This window comes from Dipodascopsis tothii (genome assembly GCF_038497935.1).
Source record: "Dipodascopsis tothii strain CBS 759.85 unplaced genomic scaffold V1510scaffold_51, whole genome shotgun sequence".
NCBI lineage: Eukaryota > Fungi > Ascomycota > Lipomycetes > Lipomycetales > Lipomycetaceae > Neoaidaea > Neoaidaea tothii.
Genome location: NW_027118035.1, coordinates 18374 through 39271, shown reverse-complemented (window position 1 = coordinate 39271; position 20898 = coordinate 18374). Strand labels below are relative to the sequence as shown.

Sequence of the window (20898 nt, the reverse complement as noted above, 5' to 3'; positions counted from 1 at the left end):
CCTGACGTCACCAAATCACAACTGGCGGGTAACAGTTCCCTGTTACCGGGTGGTCCCTCTAGCGCCGGCGGTAACGGTTGTTACCCAAAGACCCGCCCAAACCTAATCCTGACGGGCCCTGCCCCGTAACCCACAGCCACCTCGTAACCTCATCACCCTGCCTCGCGGCCGTCTGTCCGGCCGCGTCTGGCGCCGGCTCGACCACTGTTACCCGCGTCGCCAGCCGCTCCCCACTTGCCCGCAGCAAACCCGATCGTGTGCTGCGCCCACGTCCGTACGCGACCCCTGTTCATCTGTCGCCGTCGTTTACGCGTCCGCTGCACGGCCCGCCAAGCCCGTGGCCGGCGCCCGCCCGGACTCTGTCTGCCACGCGGGCCGACACTTCGCCGGCCGCGAGATCACGCTTGCCTACCGCGGCGGCCGGTGTGCTCCGCGCGTCGCGCCGTTGTGTGCGCGCGCGTCCACGCACGCGTGGTCTCTTTGTGGTGCCCAGAAAGCACGGGCGAACAGCCGCGGCTACACGCAGCACAAATGCGCCGCTGCAGCCACAGTGTGCCCGCAGCCACCGCGGCTGCCCTGCTGCAGCGGCAGCCGCAGCTCCCGTAGTTGCCGCGGCCCTAGCGAGACCAAGTGTACGGTGGCGGTGGCTCCGACCGAGTGGGCGCGTCGCGTCCGGCGCGCCACCGTGGCTTCTCCTCGCGCAAATTTTCTCTTTTTTCTGCGCACCGCTTCCGGCGCGCAATCCATCGGCCAGCCCGCGTCTGCAGGGCGCTGCGCTGTCAGCCTGTCCCGGTGGCATGCGCGACATGCGCTTGACAGCCGCCGCTCACGAACGGCACGGCCGGTCTGGGCGCGCAGCAGCGCCGCCGCAATCGCCGCCGCCCGTCGGCCGCCGGTTGCGCCGACCTCCGTGCATAGCCAATACATTTGTTTTACACAGCCTGGTCGCGGCCGGCCGCTGCTCCTTGGCAGCCGCGATCGCGGCCGGCCTCGTGCAGCGCGCCGCATCGCGCAGGCCCAGCAGCTTTGTGCGCTGGCGCAGCGTCTCGAGTGATGAGTTCCTTTAAACTAGTATCGTCATCCTTATCCTGAATGACCTTGGAGAAAACTAGGGGATATCTCTGACGAGTCCGACGCGTCTGGTCTGGCCCGACGCTATCGGGCATCGCTGTCGTCATGGCGCGCAAGCTATCCAGCCCTCGGCTGGTCGTACGTATCCAGTTAGGAGGCCTGTAACCGCGGGGCACGTCTCCGCAGGCCCCATCGTGGCGTCCCATCGCAGGGGGGCCGGGGCATCCGGCCTGGCCCGCACCGGAGGAGTGGGAGTGCCGTGCAACCGCGCTTCCGCGGACGCGTACGATGTGGGCCCCGTGTTCGTATTGAGGCGTAAGCCGCATTCCCTGCGGCTCATTGGGACTTATCTCATTTTTGGCAGCTGCCAGGTGGGCCGCTGTCAAATCGGTAATTGGCAGATAATGTACTACGGAGGAACCACCCGCGAAGGGAGCAAATGTAGAATGTAGTATGTCTATAATATATTCGCTGTCTCACTACATATCGTGATTGATCCAATCCCAAAAAAATCCCATAACACATAAGATAAACCCGATAAAAAACACAAGAAAGCAATTCACAAATCACAATTCGTCATTGATATTTTTTTGAAAGCTTTCTGGCTCAGTGACGCCCAGCCGGTCGATGCGTAGATGTTGGTACAGATGTTTTGAATGCAAAGGCCCGAGGCTTACTCGGCCTGGTAGATGCCGACAACGTTGGACGACTTAGTCACCAGGACGAGCTCGTTGCGCTTGACGCCACCAACCTTGCCCGAGGCCGGAACACGGCGGAGGCCATCGAAGTTGTAGCCAGCGCCGGCGCGGTTCTCAACGACGTCGCGAGCCTTGACCAGACGCTGGTTGCCAACGTTCACCCACTCGCGGCCAGCGGCCGCGCGCAGGATCTGAAGTTCGTCGGCCTTAGCCGGGATCTGGCCGACCTCGGTCCAGGGGGTCATCAGGTCACCGATCTCAATCTCGGTGTCCTTCTGGTAGTCCTGGCCGATGGCGCCACCAGGGTGCCACTTGCCGAAGTTGCGCTTGCGCTGTTCGTGGTCGGCGGTGATGAGCTCGGCCAGAGTCAGGCAGACAGCGTCACCGACGGCCAACGAGGCAGTGGTAGTCGTAGTCGGCGCCGGCACACCGTAGAGCTTCTTCTCAGTCAGGCCCTGCGGGATCTCGGCCGAAAGGATGGCGGCCGACTCCTTGGCAAGGAACGAGTCCGGGTTGCAAGTCAGAGCAATCTTGGGGATGCCCTGCGGCAGATGCGGCAGCAGCGAGATCAGCTCAGGGGTGTTGCCCGAAGCCGAGATCATCAGAATAACGTCCGCCGGGCGAATGACTCCAAGGTCACCGTGCAGAGCATCGCACGGGTGGAGCGTCGCCGCAAAGATTCCGAGCGAGTTCATAGTCGCACACAGCTTGTCGCCAATCAGGCCCGACTTGCCCATGCCCGAGATGACGATCTTGCCGCCGAGAAGCAGCGCGTCGTGCATAAGACGGATCGAGCTGACATACTCCTCGCGGGTCCGCTCGTCCTTGGCGTACGAGTTGTAGAGGTGGGTAATGGAGTCAGCCTGCGACTTGAGGATCGTCAGAGCGGTGTCGACAACGCCCGTCGAGAGGTCGGACGGGGGAGTGAGCGGGCTCTTCTTGACGTGAACGTCAGTTCTCTGGCAGGTGTCGCACTTCATTGTGAATATAGAATGTAGATAGTAGATGTTCTTGAGTGGAGATGTCCAGGTGGTTCTTCCTTGGCTCTTGTATCGAATTGGTTTGTTCTTCTTCTGGGGGGATCCGGGTCTTATTATATATTTTGCCGCAGGGCTTTTAACTTCGCACACGAGATGGCAAGGACGAATTGTCCGTGAACCTTGAAAGCCGGCGTTCGGAAGGTGTTTGCTATAATCTCCCATGGTTTACTATCATAATTCGGTATCTTCTCAGTACTCGGGAGGTTGAAACCTAAATTCCGTTTTGGGCGCCGTGTACGGCATATCGTCATAGTAGCTGCGGCCTCCCGGCCGGTATCTGCAATGTTCTAGCGTGGCCGCTCCAAAGGGGGCATGGCGAACACAAAGGGCAATTATGAGGTAAGAGGTACGACGGTGAGTACGCAAAAAAAGGTACCGCTACCCGTCGCCAGGGCTTTGAGTTTTGGATCGGGTCTCACAAGGGAATAGCGAGTCACAAATTCTATTGCTGCATGCCTGTGCTGCGGTCGATAGACGTCACGAATCACAAAAACCCCCGGTACTGGTAACAACTCACGAAATTGTTGGCCGCATTCGGCATGCAGGTTACGAATCATTGTTACCCTCATAACCCAAATTTGTTACCCGTTACCTGTTGCAGAACCGCCTGCGCGTCTCGAACGACGGATTGGATTTGCCATTCGCCCGTCCGTTGATTTGCTCAATCCAGCCGCGCCATAGCCCCTCCGGAACGCTAAACCACTCCTCCCAAACGGTGCGTGCCGCGGTTTCTCCGCCCATTCGGCTCAACTAGGCGAGCCGCGGCCGCGGCACGCGAGGCTGAGCTTTGGCCTACGGCCACGTTTTCTGGGCATTTTGTGGCGCATTGCTCGCGTGGCACGACAGTTACGGCACAAAGCACGGCTGCCGTTTCCGGCACGTGGCCCTCCGGCACCCGCCCGCGCCTCCTGGCCGACGTTGTCTGTGCCGGCACGGTAGAGGGTGGGCAAGCAGAGCACGCGGCAATCTCGGAGATCCGGCCGGCCGGTGCTGCCGACGTCACTGTGCCGGGACCTTCCTGCCGGTCACCGGCCGGCGCCGGCGCCAGCGCCAGCGCCGAATCGCCGCCAATCTCTGCGGCAAAGCGGCGCCGGCCATCTCCATGGCGCCTTGTTTTCGAACGGAACAGCGTTCCAGGGTAACTACGTGCGGCTGCTCCCTGCCGCTGGCGTAGCGCGGCACTGCCCACGCTAGCCCAGGTGGCGGTGGTCCCAAACCGTTCCGCGGCAGCGACGCAGTGGGGTTGCCCGATCGGGCCTCCGGATTATCTTTTCGACGAGATCGGTACCGCCTCCCACTAGTGGCTAGTGGTGGCGGTGTTGGCGCCTGCTGCATCTGCGAGGCTCGCCGTGGGTTACATGCTGAAGTAGAAGCCCGCTAAATCTGCCGGCGACGACGACAGAGGCGCAATGAGCGCAGGATGCGCCGCTCGGCGGCGGCCGACGTCGGCCGCCGCCGGCAGGTTTGCTCGTAGTGAGACCGGTGGAGCCAGGAGAGGCGCGGTGACGACTGAACGGTCGATCCCTAGATCTCTTGGTCGAAGGTCTACGGATCGGCAGCGCCAGCGATGCCGCACGGCAGCACCGCGGGTCTGAGACGCAGGGTACGATCGTCAGGGTTCTCTTCGAACGCGCCGAACCCCGCCGGTGAGCCCTGCTGCCGGCTGCCCGACGCCGTCCGCCCGAGGGGCGAGACGGGCCCGGCCGGCCTCACGCGTCAGGGACGTCATGGGCAGTCGTCATGGCCACCAAGAGACTCCCGGAGCGCTACAACACACCGCGCTGAACAGGACCAGCTGGCGACGGCCTCCGCACCCCCTCTCTGAGGTGCCGGCCGGCATGACGACATCGGCCGCGGCCGATCTGGTCCCCCCTCGCGCGAACGCGACGGCACGCGCGCCGGCACTGTAGCCAGCGGGTATCAGCCCAGCCGACCCAGACGGCTGGTTCGCTGTCACCAGTAGACGCCGACACCGCGCGTCCGGCGCCGGTGAGACCTTGGAAATTACGCTGCGTCATCGGGGGACGCGCCTGGAATGAGCGTGTAGACACCGATCGGCTGAAAGTAGCTACGTCTAGTCCATAGAAGCCGCGCACCGCACGATAGCCATATCGAACGACGCGATAGCAACACAGAGTGCTAGAACGAGCGTTCGTCGTGGGTAACAACAACGCACAGTTTCAGATGTGTGACCTGCACATCACACTGGGTAACACGCCGGCCCAGGGTTACACCGACATGCAGCTAGTCCCTGCCGTGGCCAGGGGCCGCACAGTGGCTCGTCCACAGGCGCCGGTACCCGGATTCCAGCGCATGTTTCTATCTAGGACCGTATCGCCGTTGCCCATCGTCATGGCGTCACAGACACGCAGCTTCCGGTCAGCAATTACGTCGACCCGACGTTCTAGCGGCTGCGGCCGCCGGTGGACGCACGCGATCCCAGCGCTGGCCTCGGTGGCCGTGTCTTCCGAGCGAGAGCAAGCCGAGGCCGGTGCCCTCCTGGCGGCTGCGGCTTGGCCGTCGCGGCGCCAGCTACGTGGCCCACGCCTCCACGGAGGCGGGCAGCGCGGCTAGACTAAGCCGAATTTGCAATGTGTTCGTAACGGCACAGCAAACCTTCGTCGCCGCCGCCGCTCGCCGCAGCGGCGGCCACTAGCCAGATGAGCGCCTGAGCGGTCTCCCGACCCACGACGCCCGGGTCGGCCGGTGCGCTCTGCACTGCATGAGAGCTAGTGCCACCTTTAGTTGCGCCAAGCGTAGCGCTACGAGTGAGGTACCTGGAAGACGCGCGATTACATGTACTGATGGCCGTATTACACTAAACTCCTCGGTACCTGTACTTTCATTCTCGCTAGCCCTACCACTGCATATGCAACGCTAGTGCATGATGGCTAACTGTGTGTTTGAGTAATTTGCTCTGATTGCAGTAGTGAGCCCTAACAGGCTAGTAAACGGTCTTGTTTCATGCTCAAGTCACATAATTTCCACACGCGGCTGCTGCCGCAGATGAGGATACACGTCAATATCGTGCGGATTAATTCGTAACAGATTGGAGCCGCGGCGCAAGCTGCCCGCTAGTGGCACACTAGCTCTCTCTGGACTAATCAAGGTACTAGAGCTTGACATACTAGCAAGATATGCTGCAGTGAGACTGCGACCAGTGGATTCGTTAAATGAGCCGTCTGGTTTTGGAAGGCAGCGGTCACGACTACGTCATAGGTCCCTAGACCACTGCGATTGTCCAGCAAATGTGCGAAATCCGCGTCAAGTAGAGCCCGCGCCGGCAGAGACGGACGCAATTACAGGTAGCTGCAGCTGCTGTGCGCCGGGCGCCGAAGATACGGGTGGGACGCGGGCATAGTCATGGCGCAGCAGACCGCAGACGGACGCACGACGTGTGGTCGCGGCAGGCGCTCGCTGGGATCGGCGCGGCCGGCCGCCGCTCCGGGTGTGCGACGTGCCCGACGTTCTCGACTTGTAGCTCACTCTCGGCCGACGGCCCGTCCTGAGTCCGTCGGAGTCTGGTCTGTCCGCATTGCGCCGTCTGAGGCTGATCAGGGATGCTCGTGCGGCACTCCTGGATCAAGAATGGTCGGCGCCGCGACGGAGACAATCACGCTATCTGCGCGTGGCGAGCTACCAGGGCGCTAGGATTCAGGTCAATTGGCCGGTAGCTCTGAGACGGCGATTTCCAAACGCGTGGCAGGCATCGGGTAGCTCCGGGCGAGCTCCGGGCGAGCCGGCTGGGCCCGGAGCGAAGCTCTGCTCACAACGGTCCGCGAGATCGCCCGATCTCCCGATACGAGCCCACGCGGCCACATGGCCGGGCGGAGGGAAGGTTTCGAGAACAAACGAAATCCGTCCGGATGTGTGACAAGGAGCGGCAAAAAAAAAAAAAAAAAAAGAAGCCTCACGGGGGGCTCGAACCCCCAACCTTGAGATATCTTGGTTAAGAGTCTCACGCTCTACCGATTGAGCTAGCAAGGCAGGTCTTGTAAACGACTAGGCTTTAGTGTACTGTATGGTCCCAAGAAGAGAGTAAGAAGACGTAGCAATGAGGTATATAGCAGTATGTACAGCAAGGGTATCGTGGTCGCTAGGCGACACTCAGGTCGAGACTCATCGAAGCTCCAGGGCTCGGCGGTGCCCTCAATCCCACCTAATCAGCGATCAGATCACAGCGTCTGCGGCTTTCCCACAGCCCGGGCCACCCGCTCGTCTTGCAGCCGCCGGTTTAGGATGCCCTGCAGTCGCTGGACCATCTCTGGCTTCGTGCCTGTCACTGGCACGTGTTTGTTGACGGACCGGTGCAGCTCTAGGTTGCGTTTCAGCACCGGCAGTGTCAACGACGGCACCAGCTTGGGCGACGACACGTACTCCGGCGGCAGCAGCACCACGTAGTGCTCCTCGCGCGTGTTCAGGTACAGCAGGCATTCGCTCGGGATCGTATATATGCGCGTGTTCGGCAGCGTGGCCACGATTGTGCGCAGCGTCAGCATCGTCACAGACGTGCCGCGCAAAAACACGCGCTCCAGCCGGCCCAGCCGCGCCAGCGCCAGCCGTGCGTCGTCCGTCAGCCCCGGGTTGTCGGCCACATCCAGCACGCGCAAGTGGTGCCGATGGCAGACGACGTGGTGCAGGCTCTCGTCGGAAATGCCGGTGCCGACCAGGCCGAGCTCTTCGAGCGCGCCCAGCACGCGCAGGTTCGCGACGTCGTCGTTCTGCAGCGGCACGCGCGCAATGCTCAGCTTGCGCAGGCTACGGAAGCCGAGCGTGTTGAGGAATGGTCGCGTCCAGAGCGGCGCGGGCGCGCGAAAAGACGTGGCAGCAAAGGCCAGCGTGCGCACGTCCGACGGTGCCAGCAACGCCAGCCGCGCCTCGGTCCACTCGTCTGTCGTCAGCAGTGTTGGCCGGGTGCCTACCGTGCTCGGTCATGTACGCGGCGACCGCATCGGCGCCCGCGCAGCGCGTGGCCGCATCGCCGAGGTCGTGGACCAGCTCGTCCAGCACGCCTTTCGGCCCTTTGGCGGCCGTCCGCGCCCAGCGCGTGCCCGAGTTCTCCACGTCGCTGCCGTCCGAGTCAGCCGCGTGCGACGCGTCCAGCAGCGACGCCGTCAGCGCGCTGATGTTGCTGCTCGAGTGCGTCGTATTCGGATCGCGCCCCCCGAGCGGCCGCCGCAGCTCGCCCACGCGCGCCCGCGCCCGCACCGGCACGACCTCGTCGGCCAGACGGTCGCGGGCCGCATCCGTCTGCCGCCGCTTGCGCGACGGCGCGTCCGCGGGCGAGATCGGCGGCGAGGACAGTGGTGACGCGGGGTCGGCAGTCGCGGCCGTCTGCAGCCGCGTCCGCGGCGTCTTGCGCCTCCGCGTGCTCATGGACGGTCGTGGCAGGTCCGGTCGTCGTCCGGGCCCAGTCTGGGCTTGTCTCGAGGATGGATGGCGTCGACAGGCCGCGTTGTTTCGTGGTCACGGTCGTGCGGCGCAGTGAAGTGCTTAATTACCCAGACGCTGTGTCGACCCGACCAGACGCCTTTCAATGCCAACCACGGACTTCAAGGCCAGGACCCGACACCGAGCCGCGGGCAGACCTTCCGACAGACGCAGAATGTAATACTGCCGCGACGATGCTGCTCAACCTTCCTAACGAGGTGATTTCGGTGATCCTGGGGTATCTGAGCGAGCGGGACGTGCTCGCGGTGGCCCGGACGTGCCAGCACCTGTACGGGCTGGCGGTCCGGGACGAGCTGTGGCGGGTGCGATGCCGCAGGTACGTGGCCACGCGGACGCGCTGACGACAGGTGGCGGAGGTGGACGGACGAAGGCGCGCGGGCGGCGTGCTGGGCGGCGTACCCGCCGGCGGGGGCGACGGACTGGATGCGGACGTTTGCGGCGCGGTTCGAGCGGGACCGCGAGGTGCTGGCGCTGCTGGACGCCGTGATCGCGGCCGAGACGCACCGGCTCGAGCTGGTCGAGCGGATCGTGGCCGTCGGGCTGGACGCCAAGGACGTGCTCAAGGCGCAGGCGGCGGCGACGTCCGGGCCAGACGGGCTCGCGCGCGCGTACGAAGCCATGCTGATCCTCGAGACGATCGACCGGCGGCGCGCGTTCGAGACAATTGCGCGGCTCAACAGCCGCCAGCGCGACGTGGCGATCGACGAGGTCTTTGCGGTCATGGCTGCGTTCTGCGGCAGCGGCGACGCCGGCCTGTTTGAGTTCCGGCAGTTTCTGGACGGGCTGGCGGCCGCGTTTGCGCCCGACGCCAGACCGGACGTGCAGGCCACGCTGCACGGCCTGCTGCAGTTTTTCCGCAAGCGCGGGCTGCTGACGCCGATGCAGGAGTACGAGCACACGGGCTCGCCGGTGTCGGCGTCGTGGGTGCCCGACATCGTGTCCGTGGCCGGCCTGAGCGACCTGTGCTCGTCCGCGGGCATGTTCTGTGCCGTCCTCGGCCGGCTCGGCGTGCACGCGCGGCCGATCCGGCTGTCGTACAACCCGTTCGTGATGGTTCGCGACGGCCCGCGCACGTTCTACGTCTCGCTCGTCAACCACGGCCGGATCTTCTCGTTCGACGAGCTGCTCAACAAGATGACGCGCAACAGCCAGGTCCAGATCATCGACAACATCTTCGAGGAGAAGCCGATGCTGCAGATCCTGCAGGACTTTGCGACCCAGGTCACGCTCACGTTCTTCAACTTCCAGAGCTTCCGGCGGCACTCGAACCGCTACTACGCGAGCACGTCGCTGCTGGCGCTGACGAACCCGTCCGAGCGGCTCGTGCGCGAGGAGCTGTCGCTGCTGCGGACAAAGTACCGCTACGACGCCGCGCTGTTTGCCGACCGCGCATTTCTGCGGGCGTGCTTCCGGACGCTAGACTCGGTCTACGTGCGCGAGACCGAGGCCGTCGTGCGCGAGATCGTGCACGACGACCAGGCGCCGATCGAGACGCGGCGCCAGCGCGCCGACTACCTGGCGGGACCGAGCCCGCTGCGGGTAGGCGACATCTTTCGCCACAAACGGCTCGAGTACTACGGCATCATCGTCGGCTGGGACTACCGCACGGACCGCGCGGGCACACCGGGCACGCCGGGCGTCGAGACGCCGCACGACCAGCTCTTTTTCGAGATCGTGTCGCGGTCCGAGCCGCGCATCTTCGTCTCGCTGGCCAACATGGTCCCGATGGCCAAGGACGCCGACAACGGCCGGGTCGTGCAGCACCTGCTGGCGATCGACGACCTCGGCCGCTACTTTCTCCGATTCGATCCGACGCAATGCCGCTTTGTGCCGAACCAAAGAACGAACGCGATCTACCCGCTGGGATGAGCCGCACAGCATGCGGCGCGACGCGGGGCAGTCGCACGAGCGACGCCGGCGCCGCACGCGCTGCGGCTGAGCGACGGTCGCGCGCCGCGCATGCTGCGGCTGAACGACAGCCACGCCCACCGCCGCCCACCACCGCCCACCACTACGCACCGCCGCACGCGCTGCGGCTCACGCCGCACCGCCACAGACACTGTACCATACCCGCTGCCGCAGCACACTAATTAATGTATTCCTTGCCCGATAATATACATCAGAACGGGCTGTTGACGATGCTCGTCCGCGACCGCAGCTGCCGCACCGGCGTTGCGATCGACTCCCGCGTCGGCTTCCGAAAGCTCTTCTTGTTGACCATGCCCACGTCGTCCGGCAGCGCCACAATCACGTTGCGGTCGCTACCAAACTTGAAGTTGTCCGCCGTGATGTTGTCCGAGTAGCGCTTGATCACGTACGGGACCTTGTCGCCGCGCAGCAGGTGCTTCAGGTTCCACGTGATGATGTACGGGCCCGAGCTCGACACGATCGTGGTCTCGCTCGCGTTGACGCCCGTGTTGAAGTGGCCCTGCGTGAACGCCAGCGGCGTCCGCGTCTCGCTCTGCATCTGCGCCACGTGCTCCGGGCTGAGCTGCAGTCGCCGCGGACGCGGCTTTGAGTCCGCGCCGAACCCGCGCTCGAACCCGAGCTTGCCAGCGAACTTGCCCTCCTTGATCGACGCGTCGATCAGGAGCAGGTACGTCTTGCACGTCGCCAGAATCCACTTGCCGTCCGCGGACACGTCGACCGCCAGGATCGGCTCGCCCAGCGCCGGGATCTGCGTCTTGGCGCGGATGCCCAGCCGGTCGTACAGCCGGATGTCGCCCTTGTTGGACGCGACTGCCAGGTAGCCCGCCTCGGTCGTCGCCACCGCCGAGAAGTCGTTCTTGGTCGCGTACTGCTTGTACTCGGCGTCCACGAGCTTCTTGCCGCTCAGCCGGGGGTCCACCCGGAACAGGCCGTCGCGCGACATGCCCACGAACGTCTGCTCGCCCGTCATCTGTGAGAACTTCTTCGACGGCGTGAACGCCTCCACCGCGACGTCGTCGTGCACCTTCCACTCGTCCACGACCTTGCCGTACTCGAGGTCCATCCGGTACAGGCTATGCGGGTCTGCCGCGTTCTGCAGGATCATCGACGAGTCCTCCGCGTGCAGCATCACCTTCTTGGGCGCAAACGACTTGCCGCCCGGCGTCGCCACGTTCTCGATCGTTGTCGCAAACTCGAGCTGGTTCGACGGCGTGTGCTTAAACACGCCGATCTTGTTGCCGCGCACCACAAACGACCGGTCGTGCTTGTATCCCACCGCGAGCTGGCTGTTCTTGCCGTCGCCCGTGAACCGTCCGTCGTATGAGTCCTGGTCCTCGGCCTCGTCGTAGACCTCCGAACGCCGGCTGATGTTCTCCTCGGCGTCCTCGAAGTCGTCCTCGTCCTCGTCGTCCTCCTCGCGCTCGCGCTCGTCGATCGACATGTCTGTGAACGCCTCGATCACAAACTCGCGCTCGCTTTCCTGCGACTTGGTCCAGTGCATGTGGTTCAGCGACTCCCACAGCGCGCACATCAGCGCCTGCTGGAAGCTCTCAAACACGTCCACCGCGCCAAACCGCAGCAGCCACGAGTACGCGCCGCCGTCGTCCGAGAAGTAGTTGAAGATGAACGACCTGCCGTCAGCGCGCCCGCCACGCTACTTACGTGTGCTCAAAATTGAACACAGGGTTCAGCTCCGGCGCCACGTCGAGCGTCAGCCAGTACGACTCCGATCCGTCCACGTAGAGTTTGTACTTCCACGAGCCAGCGCCCACGATCGTCAGCTTCACCAGACTGTCCTGCAGCATAAACACGCCCGTCGCGGCATCATACAGGTGTAGCTCGGCGTCAAACTCGCCGAGGACGTCACCGGTGATCGTCGGCCGCTCGGAGGCCGTCTTGGGCGGAGCCATGCTCACGCCACGCTTTGGCGTCGACGGCGCCGGCGCTTCTGCCTCGGCCGCAGGCGACGCGGGCGACCGCCGCGGTGGCGAAGCCGGCGGCGTCGTCGGCGGCACCGGTGTCTCCTCGTCGCTGTCGTCAGCTTGGCCGGCCGCGCCTCTTACTTGAACACGAACTGCAGCAGCTCCTCGTCCGAGGCCCGCGTCCACGGCTCCTTGTACTTGCGCTCGTACTGGCACTGCACCGCGATCTGTCCGAACGTCTTCAGAAGGCTGTCGCTCGTCGACGCGTCACACACGAACTCGAGCAGGTCCCCGGAATCGCCCGACAGGTCCCTCCACGCCAGCACCGCTTGGTCGTCGCGGTACGTGATCCGGAAGTGCAGGCTCTCGTCGATCAGGTAAGTCCACTCGTCCTGTACATCCTCGTCTTCGTCCTCCAGCTGTTCCTCGCCCTCCTCGTAAGCACGCTGGACGACTAGCTGATAGTGGTACTCGGTGGCTGTCCGCCGGATCGACGCGGCCGCATCTTTGTATCTGTCGCGTCAATAATGATCGCCGCACCGCGCGCGTACGCGCCAAAGGCAAGCACGCGTCGCCAGACACGCCAGCAGTCCCGCTGCCGGCTCCCGGCGCGTCATGCTGCCGCCGATCGGATCAACTCACATGCACTCTGAATAGCCCTTGAGCGAGTTCTGGGACCGCGCCAGGAACAGCTGTCCTGACGGAATTGACACCAGCTCCTGAATGGGCGAGTTCCCGAGCACCTTCTTCAAAAAGTTCATCGTGCTGGCTTCTCTATCGGTCTCGCGAAGAGCAGGCGGATTGGTCTGGCAGGGCAAGTAAACAAAGCGGTCGACGTAAACACCCGGCAGGGTTTCGCGTTGGCGTTAATGTAGGGTTTGGTGCGGTGGGGAACGCTGAGACACAGGGCTAGGGCTCGGTGTACGGCAGGGTCAGGGCGCCCTGCCCGCTTTGCGGCGGCGATCGCCCACGGGCGGCTTGGCGGCAGATCGCGGCAGATCGCGGCGGATCGCACGGCGGCAGGTGCGGCGGCGGCAGATCGCGGCGGCCGCGGGCGCGCCGCAGGGTGGCGGAAAGCCGCGGTGGGGCGCAGGCCGGCTGGGCTGGGCGGCCAGGGCGGCGCCAGGGCGGCGCAGCGCCAGGCGTCTGGGCACCACCAGCCTGGCTCAGCCCAGACACGGCAGCCGCGCATCATGGGCTCGGCGACAGCTACCGTTTGTGGTCACCGGCGGCATGGCGTCTTCTTAAAATCGCTGCTAAATGCCGACCGGCCTGTGTCTACCTCGTGCGAGGACTGGATCGGTGTCCTGCAGACGGTATAGCACCCAGCGGATCAGCAGTAGTCGCCCAATTCGAGGTCTGGGGTGTCACTAGTGGGCGCTTGCATGACATCGTGGCTAGCCGGCCCGCACAGCTAAGACCCTTAAAATCGCTGCTTGCATCGGGTCACAGCGGCGGCCGTCTCCTGGCGCCCGTGCCTGCGCGCGGACCCCGTTGCCCAGGCAACTCGTGCGCACGGCTGACTCTGTAGAGGGTAAGGGCTCATCTGGTCACGTGCACGCAAATTTCTCCCGCCCTTCTCGTCGCTCCGTCCACACCGATCGACACCATGCTGCGACTGTGGGCTCAAGCACGGCCCGTCGCCGGCCGTCTGTGGCCGGCCCTGCGACCTACCGCCGCCGCCGTCCGCGGCAAGGCCACCAAGATCGACGAGGTCGTTCGCCACGCAAACAAATGGACGCTCGAAGAACCTGCGCCGGCCCGGCCAGCCGAGCTCGACACCGTGCCCGAGGACTGGCGCGCCGACTCGCGGCTGCCGCAGTGGAAGCGCCAGCAGTACGCCGTCAAGGAGAAGATTGGCGGGCAGGCGTGGTCGCCCCGCAAGAAGCTGTCGCCGGACGCGATCCAGGGCATTCGCGCCTTCAAGAAGCAGTTCCCGGAGTACACCGCCGGCGACCTGGCCGCCTACTTCCACGTCTCGCCGGAGGCCATGCGCCGCATTCTCAAGAGCAACTGGACGCCGCGCACCGCTGCCGAGAGCCAAAAAGTCCAGGAGCGGTGGCGGCGGCGTGGGGAGCGCATTGTTGACCGCTGGACCCGCGAGGGCCGTCCGGGCTTCAAACAATAGGCTCTGCCGAGCCGGACTTTGCCTGGGAATTTGGCGACTTGGGTAATACCCGTCATGAAAGAGGCCGCTCGCGGCCAAAACTGTACATAGCATTCTACATTAACATCCATCTTAGACATTCTCACAGGCCCTCGGCCGTCTTGTACAGGTCCTGGCGTCAGTGTGGCCACACGCCCACGTACCTGTAGACCTGTGATGGCTCCGTCGCGCGCCTGCGCGCTGATTCGGCCGTACCGCAAGTCGCTAAGCCGGTCGACGATGTCGGCCAGCACGGCCATGTCGTCCGCGGCCGCGTCCTCGAGAGCGTTCAGCTCGTCGCTGAGCGTCTCAACAGCAGTCTGCAGCTGCTCATTCACCTCAGAAATACCCATATGGCGCGGCCGTGAGCGATCGGCGAGCTGGCGTCAGCAGGGCGCGGCAAACACGTACTTCCTGTCCGGCCCGGCCGAGCTGTAGCGACGCCGGGTCGCTGTCAACCAGCGCGGTCCCGGCCTCGGCCTCGGCTGCGCGCAGGTTGCGCAGTCGCTTGTTCGAGATCTTCTGCTCCACACGGATGTTGCGGCCGACCTCGGCAACCGCGCGCGCGTGCTGGCCCTGCAGATCCGCGTACAGCGTGCGCACTGCCGGCAGGTCGCGCTTGTCCTTGGGGAAGTACGCTGCAAACTTGCTGAACGGCACGATGTCCGACAGCGCGTTTCCGGACGTCAGGAACGACGTCAGGATGGTGGTCTCTGTCGGCGCGGCCATGGCGGTGTGTACGGCGGACGCGCCGGCAAGTACTGCCGTAAGAGGCAGGTTGGTTGTCATGTGACTTCAAGCCGACCGGCAAATACCCGAATAGGAAATTATCACGAGAATTTCCGCAGGCTTCGCGTGCTGTCCACGACACCCTTTGGCCGCCACGAACTCTCGTTGGAGCGCGCCGAATCCAGAGAGCGGGCGAGATGGCGAACCCCCGAGTGGAGCCGCAGGCGTTTGCGGCCAACATGCGATGCCTGGCGTACCACGGGCCGCTGTTGTACGAGTCCAAGATCCTGAAGGTGCACGATCCGAAGACCGGCGAGAGCCCGCCGGCGGACGAGGAGCTGCCGGAGGAGATGCGGGACAAGATCGCGTACCTGATTCACTACAAGGGCTGGAAGTCGACGTAAGTGCAGGCGACGGCGCGGGCTGACGACAGGTGGGATGAATGGGTAAGACGCGGGCGCGGGCGGGCTGACGGAAGCTGCCCCAGGAGCGGGTGCTGCGGTGGACAGAGGAGAGCCTGCGGATGCAGAAGGAGCTCAAGCAGGCCGCGCTGCAGGACATGAAGAAGAAGAAGGCCGGGCTGAGCCCGACGCAGGACGCCAAGGACTCGCCGGCGCCGGCGGTCCACAAGCGGCGCGAGCCGGCCAAGGACGACGCGCTTGGCCAGCGCGGGCCCAAGAAGCGGCGACGCGACCAGGACTACGACAAGGTAAGCGCGGTACGCGCGCGCGCTGACCGCCAGGAGGAGGAATACTTCAAGCGGCCCGAGATCCATATCGCGATCCCCACCGCGCTCAAGAACCAGCTCGTGGATGACTGGGAGCGCGTGACCAAGAACCAGCAGGTGCGTGGCGCGCGGGCGCCGACTGACGCCAGCTCATCCCGCTGCCGCGGACGCCGACCGTGCAGGTCGTGCTCGACCGGTACATGGCCACCGTCGCCAAGAAGCGCTCCGGCAGCGCCGAGGCCGACATCTTCGACGAGGTTCTGGCGGGCATCAAGATCTACTTCAACCGGTCGCTGGGAAAGATCCTGCTGTACCGCTTCGAGCGCCAGCAGTACCTGGACATCAAGAAGACGCACCCGGACGACGAACCGTGTGACGTCTACGGCGCCGAGCACCTACTGCGGCTGTTTGGTAAGCCGCCCTGCGTCCGCGCTGACCCCAGTCTCGCTCCCGGGCCTCATCGGCCAGACCAGCATGGACCAGCAGAGCGTGGGCGTGCTCCAGAAGCACGTCGAGGAGTTCCTGCGCTTCCTGGCCAAGAACCGCGAGGAGTTCTTCGTCGAGTCCTACGTGAACGCGTCGCCGTCGTACGAGGCCGCCTCCCGCGGCCTCTAGGGCCGTTTATATATACTTTGGCCGCCGCGGGCCCGCCGGCGGTGGCTGCGCGACTGTACGCGAATGCGAGTGTAAATTACCATTTGACTATCTCATTTCCAGCACCATACCCTTGAGCGCGCGGATGTCTTTCTTGATGTCACTGCTGAGCACGTTCAGCGGCTGCTGCGGCTTGTACTGCTGCGAGTCCTGCATGCGCTCGACCATCTTGAGGTTGAGCGTTTCGACGTCGCGGGCAGTCTGCGCGACGGCCTCGGCTGCGTCACGGGTGTTTTCGACGGCGACGACGTCGGCGGCGCGCCGCGCGGCGGCGACGACTTCGACCAGCCGAACGTCGAGCGGGCGGCCGTCGACGACGCTGCCCTCAGCGGTTATATGCCCGCTCCTGGCGGCTACATGCTCCTCCCCGGCGGCTATATGCGCGGCCGCCCCTGCGGCTGTATGCGCGAGCTCGTCTTCGCTTCCCGATTCGCTGTCGGCGTCATCTGCGGCTATATGCTCTGCGGCTATATGCTCCGCCACAGGCTCGCCCGACGCCCCGTGCGCCAGCAGCTCCCGCGCACGCTCCGCCAGCCGCGCGAGGCCCGCCCGCGCGGTTTGCATGTACAGCACGCGGCACTCCATCAGATCCGAGAACAGCGGGTCGACCACGTGCTGCCGTCAGCGCCCGCCTGCGCCGCCCACTCACCTTGTTTGTCAATCTTAGGGCCACGGCCAGGCTGCCCAGCACGTAGAGCACTGCAAACACGTTCCGGACCGTCCACCGAGACCGTCTTGGGCGGGGAATTGAGTAGATCAGTCTGCTATCGTAGACTGCTTGGGGCCCCAGAAAGCTCGTCAGACGCGTCATTTTTGCTGGGCTCTGGCGCAGTCGCCGGCGGCAGTCTCTGGCGCTCGTTCCGGTCCTTCACTCTGTGCTGCCAGTGGTATCGGTGGCCAAATAGCGAACGCCAGCCGAGGTCGGTGATAGTTCCCCGCCGGTGTTGGGACAAGGGCGTGACGGCAGCTGTGCAAAAAACATCACCGGACGACGGCGGCAGACCACAACAGTCGACAGACAGGGCCCAGGCGGCCAGGTATGTTCCAGCACGCGCGGCAGCGCCGGCCGCGGCCGGCCGCAGACGGATCGGGCGAGCACTGACGATGGCAGCGATAGATTGCGGGCTCGGCTGAGGAAAGAGCAGGTCCGCCAGGAACCGCATAAGCAGCAACGACGACAAACATGGCGCGCGCAGCCAAGGTAGTGTCTGAATCCGACTCGTCTGAGCTGTCGGAGCTCGATGAGTCGTCTGAGGGCGAGGTGATGCCGCAGAAGCGCACGCGGCAGCGAATCGTCGAGTCCGACGTCGAGGACGAGTCCGACTCGGACAGCCCGGTCAAGCCGTCGCCGCCGCCACCACCACAGCCGCGGAAACGGGGCCGGCCGCGGAAGCACCCGCTTCCGCCGCCGCCGCCGCCGCCACCGGAGGAGGAAGAGGAAGAGGAGGACGAGGAAGAGGACGAGGAAGAGGACGATGAGGACGAGGACGACGAGGAAGACGAGGAAGAGGACGACGACGACGACGACACGCCGCAGTCCGAGGACGAATTCACAGCGCCCGCCAAGAGCGTGCCGGCGCGCGCCAAGCACCTGCGCACGGCGGCTGTGCGCAGCTCGACCGAAGTCTCGATGGACGATTCGACGAGCGTGAACGAGTTTGAGGACACGCCGCCGGCGACCAAGCGGCGGCGTGGCGGCGGGCGGCGGGCGACGACGCGCGGGCGCGACACCGGGCGGCGGTCGTCCGTGCGGGTCGGGCGGCGCAAGCCCATCGTCGAGAGCGACCTATCGGACGAGCTCGAGGAGCTGGCGGACGTAGTGCCGGACGAGCCCGAGCCGGACGCGATGGAGCTCGACGACGACGAGGACCTCTCCTCGGACGACTTCTCGTCCCAGGTCGGCACGCCCGACGTGTCCAAGATGACCGAGCGGCAGCGGGCGCGGTACGACGGCAGCTCGGCGCTGATGGCTCTGCCGCTGCCCGAAGGCGGCCGGCGCAAGGTCTACACGGAGGACGAGATGGCGCTGCGCAAGACCGAGACCGCGCGGCGGCGCAAGAACCTGTCCGAGAAGCGCAAGGAGGAGGAGAAGCAGGACACGATCAACAAGCTGCTGCGCAAGCAGGCGCCGAAGCGCAAGGGCAAGATCGGCGGCGTGGCCTCGGCCACGCCGGTCGTCGAGGAGGAGGCCGAGGTCAAGAACCCGCGCGCGGCCCGGCCGGTCTACAACATGACCCGGTGGGTCTCGGACAAGGACGGCATCTCGCTGTCGTTCCCGGACGCGTGGCTGAACCGCGCGGCGGGGGGCGTGTTTGCGGCGGTGCCGGCGCCCAAGTCGGAGGCGTAGATGTACTCTAGCAATATGATATGAGCCGCGCTGCGTGCGGCTGATCTGACGCGAGCCGCACGGCGCGCGGCGGGTGACTCACTCACCTGCGGCGCGCCGCGCGTGCAGCGCGCCGCACGATGTGCGGCTGCGCACGTGACAGAGCGTCACCTTGTCCCCCGATCACGCAAACCCGGCCGGCATTTCGAACTCGGCCACCGCCACCACTCCCGCACGCCGAACACGCCCAGCTGTCGGGGACAAGGACCGGAATCCAGTGTCCAGACCTCCAGACGACTCTCGCACCGCGCGCTGTCCAGGTGGGTACAATTCGCCGCCGAACAGCCGACTGACGATCGTGTAGGTTTTTGTCCGCCACGAACCCTTTTCAGCGGCCCACCCCGAGCCCACGAGACCCCAGCGCCCATATAAGCGGCGCGCACGCACGAATTGCCAGTGCCCCCAGGTAACTACAGCTTTGCGGACGCCATGAGCGCCGCCCAGAGCATGCGGCTGAGCGTGTCCAGGCTTCGGCCCAGACTACACAGGACCTTCACCATGACCAAGATGCCGGCCGAGCCGACGCGCGCGTTCGCGCTGCCGAAGCCGTCGCCGAAGATCGCCGGCCAGAGCAAGGACGTGTGGAGCATCGTCAACGAGACCGCGGCCGAGACCGCCAAGACGTTCGGCAAGCCCATCATCAACCTCGGCCAGGGTTTCTTCTCGTACAACCCGCCCAAGTTCGCGCTCGACGCGGCCAAGGCCGCGCTGGACGACGTCAGCTGCAACCAGTACTCGCCGACGCGCGGTCGGGAGTCGCTGCGCCGGGCGCTGGCCGAGTCGTACGGGCCGTACTTCAACAAGCCGATTGACTGGCAGACGGACGTGGTGGTGACCGCGGGCGCCAACGAGGGTAAGCTGCGGCCGGGGCGCGCTGACGGCAGGCATGTTCTCGGCGTTCACGGCGTTCCTGGACGAGGGCGACGAGGTCATCGTGTTCGAGCCGTTCTTCGACCAGTACATCTCCAACATCCAGCTGCCGGGTGGCAAGTGCGTGTACGTGCCGCTGATTCCGCCGGCCGAGAACGCGTACAAGACGGTGCCGTCGAGCGAGTGGAAGGTCGACTTCGAGTACCTCGAGTCCAAGATCTCGCCGCGGACCAAGATGATTGTCGTCAACTCGCCGCACAACCCGATCGGCAAGGTACGTGCCCGCCGGCCACGCTGACCCAGATCTTCTCCAAGGAAGAGCTCACCCGGATCGGCGAGCTGGCCGTCAAGCACAACTTCATTGTGCTCTCGGACGAGGTGGTACGTGCGCACCGAGGCCCCGCTGACCCCAGTACGACCGTCTGCACTACACGCCGTTCACGCGCATCGCCAACCTGTCGCCGGAGCTCGCGCGTCTGACCCTGACCGTCGGCTCCGCCGGCAAGACCTTCTCGGCGACGGGCTGGCGTGTGGGCTGGCTGATCGGCGACGCCGAGCTGATCAAGTACGTGGCCGCCGCACACACCCGCATCTGCTTCTGCGTCAACAGCCCGATGCAGGAGGCCACAGCCGTCGCCCTGCGCGAGTCCATGACCAACGGCTACTTTGAGGACAACATCAAGGCCTTTGTCAACAAGATGGACCGCTTCAACAAGGTATGGGACGAGCTCGGCCTGCCGTACACCGTGCCGGAGGGCGGCTACTTTGTGCTCGTCAACTTCGCCAAGCTGCGCATCCCCGAGGACTACCCGTTCCCGGACGACGTTGTGGTGGGCCGCGGCAAGGACTTCCGGACGGCGTACTGGCTGATCAAGGAAATGGGCCTGGTCGCCATCCCGCCGACCGAGTTCTACTCGCCCGAGAACGCCCACCTGGCTGAGAACTACCTGCGGTTCGCGGTCTGCAAGACCGACGACTACCTGGACGCGGCTGTCGAGCGTCTGCGCGGCCTGAAGCCTTACATCCAGCACTAGAGCTTTAATTGATCGTGAATTGATGTAGTCGGGTTGTGCCGCGGCGCACCGGTGCGCCCTGGGTGCGGCGGGCGCGGGCTGCTACCGCTGGTCCACTGCCGCGCAGTGCGCCGCCCGTGTGCTGCCGCCGGCGCGTACTGCCGGCCACCGGCGACCGGGGCCGGCGCGGCGCGTGTTTGTTCACGTGACCAATTTGCGTTGCCACGGCAACCTGCCAAACAAATTCGCCGCGCGCCTCCAG

General features: G+C 64.9%; 10 protein-coding genes and 1 non-coding gene across 11 annotated transcripts; 5 read left to right on the top strand and 6 right to left on the bottom strand.

The window, feature by feature from the left end:
- Positions 1–1518: 1518 nt before the first annotated feature.
- On the bottom strand, positions 1519–2828 carry V1510DRAFT_423812 (uncharacterized protein). Its single transcript, XM_066934993.1, has one exon. The coding sequence runs from the start codon at positions 2747–2749 to the stop codon at positions 1745–1747; it is 1005 nt and encodes a 334-aa protein (XP_066786537.1). The 5' UTR covers positions 2750–2828; the 3' UTR covers positions 1519–1744.
- A 3887-nt stretch (positions 2829–6715) lies between these two features.
- V1510DRAFT_t265 lies at positions 6716–6796 on the bottom strand. Its single transcript has one exon. It is a non-coding gene; the product is annotated as a tRNA-Lys (tRNA).
- A 188-nt stretch (positions 6797–6984) lies between these two features.
- On the bottom strand, positions 6985–8185 carry V1510DRAFT_405238 (uncharacterized protein; the record flags this gene model as incomplete). The annotated part of the gene is made up of 2 exons (XM_066932322.1): positions 6985–7700; positions 7732–8185. The coding sequence occupies 2 exons, from the start codon at positions 8183–8185 to the stop codon at positions 6985–6987; spliced, it is 1170 nt and encodes a 389-aa protein (XP_066786536.1).
- A 248-nt stretch (positions 8186–8433) lies between these two features.
- V1510DRAFT_405237 (uncharacterized protein) lies at positions 8434–10129 on the top strand (the record flags this gene model as incomplete). The annotated part of the gene is made up of 2 exons (XM_066932321.1): positions 8434–8576; positions 8608–10129. 2 exons carry the CDS (start codon positions 8434–8436, stop codon positions 10127–10129), a joined length of 1665 nt encoding a protein of 554 aa, XP_066786535.1.
- A 195-nt stretch (positions 10130–10324) lies between these two features.
- On the bottom strand, positions 10325–13126 carry V1510DRAFT_383819 (VID27 cytoplasmic protein-domain-containing protein). The gene is made up of 4 exons (XM_066931683.1): positions 12754–13126; positions 12253–12624; positions 11852–12220; positions 10325–11820 (listed from the first exon to the last, which is right to left on the bottom strand). Exons 1-4 carry the CDS (start codon positions 12870–12872, stop codon positions 10380–10382), a joined length of 2301 nt encoding a protein of 766 aa, XP_066786534.1. The 5' UTR covers positions 12873–13126; the 3' UTR covers positions 10325–10379.
- A 565-nt stretch (positions 13127–13691) lies between these two features.
- Positions 13692–14358, top strand: V1510DRAFT_423799 (uncharacterized protein). Its single transcript, XM_066934992.1, has one exon. The coding sequence runs from the start codon at positions 13721–13723 to the stop codon at positions 14237–14239; it is 519 nt and encodes a 172-aa protein (XP_066786533.1). The 5' UTR covers positions 13692–13720; the 3' UTR covers positions 14240–14358.
- A 2-nt stretch (positions 14359–14360) lies between these two features.
- V1510DRAFT_405234 (uncharacterized protein) lies at positions 14361–14986 on the bottom strand (the record flags this gene model as incomplete). Its single annotated transcript, XM_066932320.1, has 3 exons — positions 14361–14390; positions 14422–14637; positions 14669–14986. 3 exons carry the CDS (start codon positions 14984–14986, stop codon positions 14361–14363), a joined length of 564 nt encoding a protein of 187 aa, XP_066786532.1.
- A 126-nt stretch (positions 14987–15112) lies between these two features.
- Positions 15113–16472, top strand: V1510DRAFT_423793 (MRG-domain-containing protein). The gene is made up of 6 exons (XM_066934991.1): positions 15113–15386; positions 15420–15432; positions 15465–15695; positions 15729–15830; positions 15863–16124; positions 16156–16472. Exons 1-6 carry the CDS (start codon positions 15184–15186, stop codon positions 16326–16328), a joined length of 984 nt encoding a protein of 327 aa, XP_066786531.1. The 5' UTR covers positions 15113–15183; the 3' UTR covers positions 16329–16472.
- V1510DRAFT_423788 (uncharacterized protein) lies at positions 16386–17571 on the bottom strand. The gene is made up of 2 exons (XM_066934990.1): positions 17017–17571; positions 16386–16982 (listed from the first exon to the last, which is right to left on the bottom strand). Exons 1-2 carry the CDS (start codon positions 17176–17178, stop codon positions 16416–16418), a joined length of 729 nt encoding a protein of 242 aa, XP_066786530.1. The 5' UTR covers positions 17179–17571; the 3' UTR covers positions 16386–16415.
- A 513-nt stretch (positions 17572–18084) lies between these two features.
- Positions 18085–18799, top strand: V1510DRAFT_423785 (PAPA-1-like conserved region-domain-containing protein). Its single transcript, XM_066934989.1, has one exon. It carries the CDS (start codon positions 18214–18216, stop codon positions 18712–18714), a length of 501 nt encoding a protein of 166 aa, XP_066786529.1. The 5' UTR covers positions 18085–18213; the 3' UTR covers positions 18715–18799.
- Positions 18800–18896: 97 nt separating this feature from the next.
- Positions 18897–20684, top strand: V1510DRAFT_423784 (pyridoxal phosphate-dependent transferase). The gene is made up of 6 exons (XM_066934988.1): positions 18897–19013; positions 19058–19159; positions 19221–19606; positions 19638–19897; positions 19927–20004; positions 20037–20684. Exons 3-6 carry the CDS (start codon positions 19252–19254, stop codon positions 20655–20657), a joined length of 1314 nt encoding a protein of 437 aa, XP_066786528.1. The 5' UTR covers positions 18897–19013; positions 19058–19159; positions 19221–19251; the 3' UTR covers positions 20658–20684.
- Positions 20685–20898: the final 214 nt, after the last annotated feature.

Bases quoted from the DNA above. Each gene is read 5' to 3' on its own strand.
- V1510DRAFT_423793 (XM_066934991.1), top strand. From the start codon at position 15,184: ATGGCGAACCCCCGAGTGGAGCCGCAGGCGTTTGCGGCCAACATGCGA. The intron at 15,831-15,862 runs GTGCGTGGCGCG...GACTGACGCCAG, and splicing joins GCGTGACCAAGAACCAGCAG to CTCATCCCGCTGCCGCGGAC. The intron at 16,125-16,155 runs GTAAGCCGCCCT...CGCTGACCCCAG, and splicing joins GCACCTACTGCGGCTGTTTG to TCTCGCTCCCGGGCCTCATC.
- V1510DRAFT_423788 (XM_066934990.1), bottom strand. From the start codon at position 17,178: ATGACGCGTCTGACGAGCTTTCTGGGGCCCCAAGCAGTCTACGATAGC. The intron at 16,983-17,016 runs GTGAGTGGGCGG...CGCTGACGGCAG, and splicing joins CCCTAAGATTGACAAACAAG to CACGTGGTCGACCCGCTGTT.
- V1510DRAFT_423784 (XM_066934988.1), top strand. From the start codon at position 19,252: ATGACCAAGATGCCGGCCGAGCCGACGCGCGCGTTCGCGCTGCCGAAG. The intron at 19,607-19,637 runs GTAAGCTGCGGC...CGCTGACGGCAG, and splicing joins GACCGCGGGCGCCAACGAGG to GCATGTTCTCGGCGTTCACG. The intron at 20,005-20,036 runs GTACGTGCGCAC...CGCTGACCCCAG, and splicing joins TTGTGCTCTCGGACGAGGTG to TACGACCGTCTGCACTACAC.
- V1510DRAFT_423812 (XM_066934993.1), bottom strand. From the start codon at position 2,749: ATGAAGTGCGACACCTGCCAGAGAACTGACGTTCACGTCAAGAAGAGC.
- V1510DRAFT_383819 (XM_066931683.1), bottom strand. From the start codon at position 12,872: ATGAACTTTTTGAAGAAGGTGCTCGGGAACTCGCCCATTCAGGAGCTG. The intron at 12,625-12,753 runs GTGAGTTGATCC...TTGACGCGACAG, and splicing joins AAGGGCTATTCAGAGTGCAT to ATACAAAGATGCGGCCGCGT. The intron at 11,821-11,851 runs GTAAGTAGCGTG...CGCTGACGGCAG, and splicing joins GTGTTCAATTTTGAGCACAC to GTCGTTCATCTTCAACTACT.
- V1510DRAFT_423799 (XM_066934992.1), top strand. From the start codon at position 13,721: ATGCTGCGACTGTGGGCTCAAGCACGGCCCGTCGCCGGCCGTCTGTGG.
- V1510DRAFT_423785 (XM_066934989.1), top strand. From the start codon at position 18,214: ATGGAGCTCGACGACGACGAGGACCTCTCCTCGGACGACTTCTCGTCC.